This window comes from Lolium rigidum, chromosome 7 (assembly GCF_022539505.1).
Source record: "Lolium rigidum isolate FL_2022 chromosome 7, APGP_CSIRO_Lrig_0.1, whole genome shotgun sequence".
NCBI classification, from domain to species: domain Eukaryota; kingdom Viridiplantae; phylum Streptophyta; class Magnoliopsida; order Poales; family Poaceae; genus Lolium; species Lolium rigidum.
The window spans coordinates 2,024,700-2,034,452 of NC_061514.1; the positions used below are offsets into that span (position 1 = coordinate 2,024,700).

The 9,753-nt window shown below is 43.3% G+C and overlaps 1 protein-coding gene across 1 annotated transcript; it reads left to right on the forward strand.

Moving 5' to 3' along the window:
* The first annotated feature begins 4,429 nt into the window (after nt 1-4,429).
* On the forward strand, nt 4,430-9,245 carry LOC124675639. The gene is made up of 2 exons (XM_047211703.1): nt 4,430-4,755; nt 8,723-9,245. The coding sequence occupies exons 1-2, from the start codon at nt 4,671-4,673 to the stop codon at nt 8,908-8,910; spliced, it is 273 nt and encodes a 90-aa protein (XP_047067659.1). The 5' UTR covers nt 4,430-4,670; the 3' UTR covers nt 8,911-9,245.
* The last annotated feature ends 508 nt before the right edge of the window (nt 9,246-9,753 follow it).

Consider the following 9,753-nt stretch of genomic DNA (forward strand, 5'->3'; position numbering starts at 1 on the left):
TCGACACCGGCGACAGAAAGTGGAAGAATGCGAGAGATAGAGGACGACTGAGGGAGAATGGATGGGCGGCGAGGTTTTAGGGTTTCCTGGAGAAGCTCCAGGCATATTTATAGAGCTTAGCGAGGTCAAATTGGTAAGTTCACCGCCGGCGACGGCCGAGATGTGGCGGTGACATTGATACTGCAAACGAGCACGAATCGAGATGTTTTTGGATAGGCTCGGACGCGAGAAGAGTAGGGCGAGGTTCTGAGTTCTTCTGCGGCGTCCGGGGTCATCCTTATCGGCGAGGAGGTCGTGGCCTACTGTCTCCAACGCGCTGTCGACGCCGGGGAAGAAGAAGGACGAAGCTTTTCTCCTCGCACGAATATTAAAGCGACCGAAGCGGTATTTGCTTTGGGCTGGACTGCTCCTGGGCCGTGGTGTGGGTTGGTCTTGGGCTCAGCTGCTTGACTTTGGGCTGCTGCGGTGCTGGGCTGCCACTGCCCAATAGGTAAGTCTTTCTCTCTTCTATTTTCCTTTTCATTTTCTGTTTTTATTTTCTGTTTTGAATTTTGTTATTTGAATTCAAATCTGACTTCTATTTTGTTTTGCAGGTTCGAAAATATTTGAATATCAAAACAACTTGATAATGCTACCTATTGTATTGTTTTGTTTATAAACAATCACTTTATAATTGATTAATTTGGGGTTCTTATGAGACATAATTCAAATTTTCAAATAGCTATGATTTTAGGGTTTATCTCAATTGCTTTGCTAATTTAAGGAATTAACATGTTTTAATTGATTTGAAATTTAGAACATGTGCATGGTGAACACATTCTATTTTTCTAGTGCTTAACCATAGTGATCATTCACATATAATTTAATTATGGCTAGGGTTTAACAAATGGTAAAGGAAATGGAATTGGTTAATGATTTTATGTGAATGATAGTTCTTAAGTTTTAAGAAAATGGTTGATTAAACTCTATAATTACTAATCTTGCTTAGCAACTTCTATCTTGGATTATACTTGTGATCCATGATACACAAGGTAGGGCGTATCATTTTATGTGAAGTGGATCCTATGTGAAAGGGTTTAGGGTTTTGCATACTCTTCATTAAATTGCAATATAAGTAGGCATGAGGCATGGCAGGGTTCTTTTCATGATCCCAATTGGTACTTGGATTCAAATGTGGTCTAGGGTTTTATTTAGGATTACCCATGGGATACACAAGCTAGAATTGGGTATAAGCATAAGCTTTGATTATGTTTTATTGGCTAGCTAGGGTTACTCCACCATACAAGGCATGAGGATTGGTCTGGGTTAACTACTAGTGATATGCTTATTATTTTATGTGATAGATGAGATCTAATAATCATATGGTTTAACTTATGATCTATGTCTACAAGGTATAATCATGCATTAGACAAGATCCACTCATTCCTCACTAATCCCAATTTAGTATTCCTCTCATCACACTCATCCTAGATTCTTAGGGTTTATAATTAATACTAAGTTGTGATGATTATGGAATTGGTTTCCTAAGGTATTGCTAATGAAATAGGTTTCTCACCTCCAAGATCAATTGTTGACTTGAACAACTAGAATTAGTACTTCCCTAATATTCTTGTATGAACATGACTATGGTTAGTATTATAACTTCTCTCACTTCTCAATATCTTGGTATATCCTAAGATCCTACTCAAGAGATGATGATATGATCCTCTAAATATATGGTTTGCCTAGGAATTCTACCTTGCAATCTTATGTAGCTTGTTCTTCATGAAATCTGATAAACCTACATCTTGTGGTATGCCTCCACCTCCTAGCTTCTTCATCTTGATCCTAGCTAATGCATGGAGTGGCTCTATGTGGGTGCTCCCTTGTTTCATGCTACAAGGTGAGCAAATGGATGAAGGGTGTGGCTCTATTTATAGGCTTGGGCAAGCTCTAGTATCATGACACATAGGTGGGTGACTCTTGTGTTGGTTTGATGAGTAAGGTGCTTGGTTGTCATGCCCTCATCCATAGCAATCCTTTGAGCATGAGGTGGCAAAGCTTGGGATGCAAGTCATGTAGATATTTTCATCCCATGTGGCAAGATCATTATCCTCTCATATGATTTATTTTTGGATAGCCAAGTGGCATTTGCTACTAAATATCTTGTGGATGGTTTTATTATTGTGGATGAGTCTTCATATTATATTTGATTGGATTTATAGTATAATATTGGTGAAAAGGTTAATGTTGAGGTTTATTTCTCAAGTTTGGATAGTTGGTGTTTGAATTCACCAAGGCATGATCATATGAGTTTCAAAATACTCATAGTTAGTTTTATTCAAATAGTTTGAACTATAATTCGTAATGTAAATGGATTTAGTTTTATGATATTCCATACACTTAATAAGTTATGATTTAAATAAGAATGTGTGGCATTTATGCACTTTAGACCCGGTGGTTTACCTTATTTGGTAATAAGTTTAGAAGTGAATTACATTACACACAAAGGCAGCTTGCTAACTTTTAAGTGTTAATAAGTTAGGGTTTGATTCTTAAAGAATGTGTTGTTGCAAAGCTAATTCCATTTGATCTAATCCATAGATCAAATCATCTCTACCCAAAATAAGGTTTTAGCAAAGATCACAGTGAAGTTTATAGCGCTTGACTTGATGATCTACTTCAGTTCCGAGCAAGTCAAGTGAAACTTCGCTATCGTGGTAAGTTTTATTTGAAAGCGCGAAAATTCCCCGGATTTTCTATGCATGAATGCAATGCACACTTTGGTGTTCTCTCATTTTGTTGCCTCTAAACCTGGGATATTACAAAGTATTATTAGTACACATGTTAAAAAGAGGATTATCTTTTTAAAAAGAGAGGATTATATTAGTGCAAAGGATGAAAACCAAAATGTCGCGCTACGGAGGTCTAAAGCCACAATGCAGCTAAGAAGAGGCTTAGTGCTCAAGATAATACTGACAATGAGTCTTTTGATAGAGAATGGACATTGTGACTTCTTTTCAGGGAACTCGAATTTAAATTTGTACGAAATATTATAAAGAGAAATACCCTAATTTAGTCTATGAAGTTGCCTAAGATGTTTTGGTCATGAACTTGCAAACCGTGAATTGGGTCACGAAGTTCCCCCGCGCGAGTGTTTTGATCACTCTGTAACGGCGACAGTTAGTTCGACGAAGTGACCAATTGGTTTTTTTACAAATTGGCTGCCAAAATTTTATTTTTTTCTGATATTCTAGTCCCCAGTTTAACTTTTTAGGGGGCAATTTATAAAAACACAATTGGCCACACCAGCAAACTAACAATGTCTGTGACGGAATGACCAAAACACTAGCGCGGGGCAACTTCTTTACCTAAAATTCACGATTTGCAAGTTCGTGACCAAAGCGCACATCCGGCGCAACTTCATAGACTAAATTGGAGATTTTCTCTATTATAAATAAACAAATTATGCAAATCCGCTTTCAACACGTCATGAAGCATTCCTCTATCCTTTTACCTATTCTTGCATCTTTATAACATGGGCACCATAAATAACATTAGCTTTTATGGTATTCATGCGGAATACTTAAATAAAAAATTCACAAAGTATTTTGAACAAAATTCAACATGCCATCACATATCGGTCATTCAGTTTATTTCATGTTACAGCATTTGTATAACAACGGTGAGTCCTTTTACACTTGGACATGCATCTCGTGTGTCGGCGCGGCAGGTTGTTGACATCAGGTTGTGTGGCCGAACCCGATGGATGATGGCGCATGCGATGCTCGTCATGCTCGCGTGGCACCCGTATCTCGTAGAGTGGACGCTAACGCTCACGCTCCACATACTAGCGCAGGCCGCGCGCCCCAGCATTGCACCTTTGTGTGTACGCTTTCATGGCAGAGGCACCGGACAAGGATGAGCTCGACAAGGAGATCACACTTTTCCATGTGCGACATGGCGCTACTCCTCGGCGCCGTCGTGGCCGGCTTAGAACCCTTGGTTTCCATTCCATACCGCCGCCTAAGGATCAACAATGTGACTTTATGAGTTATATTGCTACTCCCCCGTTCCATATTAGTTATTGCTGATTTGGATGTATCTAGAAATATTTTGTGTACAGAAATATCTTAATCTATGACAATTAGTATGAAGCATCGAGAGTAGTGCTTTAACCACCTCATATCACTCAAACCTAACAGAAAATAGGAATGGTGGCTGGTCATATAATCTCAGGAAATGTTCAAATCTATATATACCTGAATTTTAGGGTTCAAATCATCTTTTTTATTAGAAGAAAAAAAAATATCTTGCCCCTTTAAAAACCCCTCTTTGGAAACAAAATTTAAATTAGGTCACTTTTGGAAGGGCCGGGGGCCCCGGGTGCGAGTAGCATGAAGAGGCCGAGCCAACAAAAGGCACGAGATAAAAAGGCAGAGCACACGAATCCAAAAGGAAGGAAATTTCACAAGAGCGCCGACGGCGGCCAATTAGTAGTGCAAGCCAACCAACGCTGCGCCTATAAACAGTGCCCAAACAGCATCATCAGCCTCGCGGTGTCAGCAGGAGGAAGGTGATCGAGTCGAGATCAACCCGCAGCTCGGATCAGCAGCAGTGAGGAGGCCTCCGAGTGGGCGTCGAGGCTGGCCACCGCGGCGAGGATACCGGCGCCGGTGGTGCGCGCGGTGATGGCCTGGTGGCGGAAGAAGGTCGTCCTCCCGGCGCGCCGCGTGCTGGCCGCCGTCTCCACCCGCGTACGCACCCGCAACACAGGTAAGCCGCCACCCTCGACTACCTTTACCCAGCAGCACAGCACGGATGATTGAGCATGGCTTCACCACCCATTGATCCCTGGGTATGGCTACTCTATTTACCAGTTACATAGCCGGGGATCTTCTTTAACTTTCCGACCAATTTGGTCGCGATCGATGCATGCGGTTCTTCTGTTTACGATGTGTGATCTCAGTGTCTGCTCTGTTGCTGTGCTGAGAGGCTGCGTAAGTTGCGTTTCATTGATCATTACTGGAATTCACTTACTTACTCAGTGTCTAGATAGTTCACTTGCGCGTGGCTGACGATTATTCAGGCAATCGCCTAGATGAGCAAGCAGATAATTCCATACTTTTCTCAAAAAAAAAAAAGATAATTCCATACTATTCAACCGGACAGTCATAGACTAGCCATGCTTACTGTCATCTTTTATATTCTCCTACAATTCAGATAAACTTACTGTAAGAGTCCTATGCTCTTGAAGCTGCTAGGTGGTAGATAACTCAATCTGCACAACTTGTCAACAGCCTCTACTAAAAACCAATGTTTTTCCATGCCGTTTTGTACAGTTCAATAACTGGACCTTACTTTAATCAATGTTCCGTCAGCAGTTCTTCGCCCTTACGGCATTGACCACTCGTCAATTTCGTCGGCCTGTGCCAAAGACTCGTATCCATTGTGGAATGTGATTCTTCTCCACTAAAAATGCTGCTGCTAGGTAGATTGGATTGGACTTTGCAGGTTCAATCAGTCTAGAAACAACTCCTCTGAACCTCGTCAGCTCGCACTAGCATCCTCCAAAAATCTAGTTCCCACGATATATTCTAACATTGACATGTGGGACCAATGTGAAAAGCCTTTTCTGGTCTCTTTCTCTTTGGCTCCTGGCCACCCATGCCCAAAATTTCCACGAGATTTCAGAGGTTTTAGTTAGGTGTTACCCCACGGGCAATAATATGAAGGCCAAAAAACTCCCAACTTGCACGAGCACCAAACTGAATGCTCATCGAAGGAAGTCAACCACCCTGTCGGTACAAGCCTGTACACGGTCGGCAGCAACTTGCGAGGAATTAGCAGCGCAGCAGTGTGTGAGATCTTGTCATTGCAAATACCAGTACCTTCGCACTGTGCTGCCAGCCAAGTGCCACGAGGCCATCTAGTTCTTCCGTACAACGAGTTACAGATAATCGTTCCGTAGCAAAATCTCTAGTGAAAAGGGCAGTACGGTGTGTCAAGTGGATTCTTGTGCTTGTCGCGCACTACTTTCGTGCAGCTTCTCCTGTCTGATCTTCAGATCTTGCGGTGGCAAGTGTTCCCAATAATTCTGCTCTTGCCGTCTGAACGGAGCTTTCGCCGTTCTGACGGTGCAAGCCGATCGAGTGGTCTATCACCGCCAATGATTCTTTGGAAATGTGGCACTTGACAACACAATCATTAGGAGATAGTGTCGTCCACGGATACTCCCATACAAAAATTTAACCACCAACTTGTCTGCAAGATCTTACGGCTCCAAGCACCGGTAGACTGTAGCTATGAGTATACTTCAAAAATCAAATTTGGCCCTGCCCCATGCAAAATACAGTTAAACTTCTTATGGGATGGACATCTTTGGTACAGTAATTCATTTTCTTGGCAGAACGTTATTTAAACCGAATTCTCGCAACTGAACGTTGCAAACCAGTGCATTGCCCATAGCTAGCTTACTGCCTTTTCTGTTGGAGCTAGCAGTCCTAGTTGGTGACAACCTTTTCAAATTTTTGTATCTTTGTGGAGCTATCTCCTTTCCTTTTTGTCCCCAGCCGTCCGTTGCAACGACATAAAGTCAGGTCACCATGTCAGGTGCTCGATCCTTCTGGTTTGGGGTTGGGAATAAAAGCCATATGTCTAGATGTGCCTTTGAGGTAAAGTTTCGTACATTGTGCAAATTAAAGGAGGCGAAGAAGCTTCGCGGTGAGAACCCTGGGAGAAATGTTCTTGGTCGAGGCAAAGGGGAGAGGGGATTGTTTTGTTTCTAGATAAGGATGACGGAGTGCAGGTAGCTATCACACAGTAGAATATCGAATGTGCCAGGAAAGTATAGTGTCCCCTTTACCCATTTGTTTCACCTTTTCCCTTGGGTGAGAATACGATGCTAGTCGCTCTGAGCTCAGCTAATTGGCAGGCTCTGTCGCCTCGTCGCCCGCCAAGCGCATGCTCCTCGTCGAGCTCACGTTGAGATCTCGTTCCTATCCAATGTGTCTCATCGTCGGTCTTGGACGTGCTCCTGTTGGCTCGTTGGCCTCAACGGATATGCAATCCACTTTGAGAAGAAAGCTGAGTTGCTCTAGCCGTCCTCTCCACGAGGCTGTTGACTCCTTGCACGGCTGGTTGCTAGCATTTGGAGGCTTTGTGGAGCGGGCGGAAGCTGCGTTGGGTATGCTCTCCCGGACGCCTGCCGATCCATTGGTTCCACCTGATGTTGGCAAAGTGGGCGCGAGCGAAGCGGGCCTTTATGGATGTTTCTCTCCGTGCGCTAGGATGGGCTCGATGGTCACGGCTCCGATCATTCAAATCATGCCTGAGCTCCTGGAGTCGTGTGGTGATGCCTCGTTCCATCGATGAAGTGCGGTCAGACTCGCATGTGATCTCGGATGTGGCTTCTCTGCCGAGTCAGGCACTTGTCTTTGAGAAGAGTTGTGATGTTGACGTTGACGTTGACGTTGCCGTATCTCTTTCACCTGAGTGAGAGGCATGTCGTGTCTATTGGTGTTGGGGTTGCTAAGTCTGGACTATTGGCAATAGTGCCCGGAGCTGTCGTGGCCAGAGAGGTTTGTGATTTTCTCGTCACCATGTCTGCTGCCTACCCTGGATCTGCAGTGGTTTGATGGGTGTCCCCAATATCATTGGTTGTCTTTGTCGGCGCGGTGTTGGTGGGTCGTGTTTTGAATGTTTGTTCATGTCACTTCATGGTCTTAGGTGTTGACTACAGCGGGTGTGACCCTGTTGTTTCGGGTCTCTTAGGGATGGATATGCTTATGTGGGTTTAGTCGTGTTGTTGTAGGTTTTCGCCAGGTTTTTTTCCTAAAAACTGAGCACTCTCTTCTTAATTAATGAATGAGGCAAAGCTTTTGCCTCTATTTCACAAAAAAAAAATGTGATGCTAGTTCATCTCTGTACTCCTATTTCTGGGAGTTTTCTTTCTCCAGGTAGCTTAGCTTCCGGGGTTTCTGTAGCCACCTACATATATTGTTATGCCATTGTGCTCTTGAGCAAGGAAGGACACGGCCTTTTGATCCAAAGTATGAAAAGACACACCTGACTCGGCAGTTAGACTTAGATCTCTCGTGGGAGCCCATTACTGTTTATCGGCCCTATAGCCTAATAATAGGTAGAACTGTAGTACACAGGCCTTAGTGCCTTTGCCATTTGTGCCAGGCCCATGATCCCAGTTGCCAACTTGTACCTCAACCTATTAACACTTTAACAGGAAGGAAAGCCATTTTCCAAGAGCCCACCCAAGCGAGTTGCTAGTTTGCCGTTGATGTGCCGATTGATGAACAACATAAGATGAGGAAAGGTGAAAGAGGAGTTGTTATTACCATTCAAAAGAACTTAAAGCAACTTTTAGTTTATCAGGATCCTCTGTTGTTCGTGTTCGTTTACGCTTTTTCAGTCCACTGTAATGTCTTCATTTAATTTATAATTCTCCTAGATAAAATCAATTTTTTGCAACAAAGAATCAAGAAAAAAGAATGAATTCTTAAAATAGTAAGAAAAAAGAGAAGTATGACACAGCGAGCCGAAGTGTCTTTCCATTTGCATGAGTGCCAACAAATGTCACATATCTTTCATCTCTCCACAAAACTGTAAGGTGTAGAAGAAGCCAGCATAGTTGCTGCTTTCTCTCCCACTAACAAAGTGTGGGGGAGAATCCACGACAGTGACAAAACCCTTATCTGAAACCAACCCTTTCGTGTGTGCGTGCGTGCAGGCAGTGGAGGCAGCATACTGAAGCTTCACGAGGATGTGCAGACCTGTGGATACAAGGACGTGCAGGTGATGTTCGAGATGCTGACATCAGAGTTGGAGGATCCCAAGAGGCACAAACAGCCGGCGACCTGCTGGAGGCCGCCTTCAGCATGGTCCGGCCGGTCCTCGTCGATTGCGGCTGCGCAATAGAGACGATATGAAGCGGACGTGAAATGGAGCAGCTCGGCTCGTTGGGGGCACCAGGTTTATACAAGATAAGAAGGCAAATTAGTAAGTAATCGATCATCAAGTATTGATGATTGTAGTTGATTAGTATGGCACTAAAGCCTAATACCAGGTATCAGTCATGCATCCCCCTGCCAGTCATCTATCCGGAAGAAGAGCGAGAACTTCAGCAGCGTCAGGCTGCAGAGTGGGTCATAAGCCTCTGAAAGTCTGAACGTTTTTGTTCATGTTATATGTCGATTGCGCTGAATTTTCGTCGGATAAATGACAGAGCAAGAGGGGTTTAATTTTCAATCGTATCTATGTCCGGTTTTCAGCCATTCATGTGTCTTTCATATTGAACAATATTGTTTAATCGACAGGTTTTATTGTTATACATGTGTGATATGGTAGAATAAAGAAGACCAGTTAGCAACAAAAATCGTGTTCAAGGGTTCTGTATTTTGTAAGGTCAGTTTAGTGGATCATGACAGGACAGGTAGCAACTTGCAGGGTTTCTTTCATGGCGGAAGTTGACACTTAACAGAAAACCGAGCAAAACCAAGAGAAGCGACACGTTATGGGCCGTTAATTCCCTTGGGAAGAGGCGACCATAGCACTATCTATCGACATGTCCTTTTAATAGTGCCAAACTGCCAATTTGACACGAACATCCCAGCATCACGTTGCAGATTATGGTTTGGCACTACCATCTGTTTTCTGTTCAAGCCGGACTTAACATGGGTTGGCTTAAAGGTTTGGCGGGAGTTATTTTTATTGGTAGACAAGATGATTCTAATTTTGCTAGAACTGAAACCTCAAATCAGT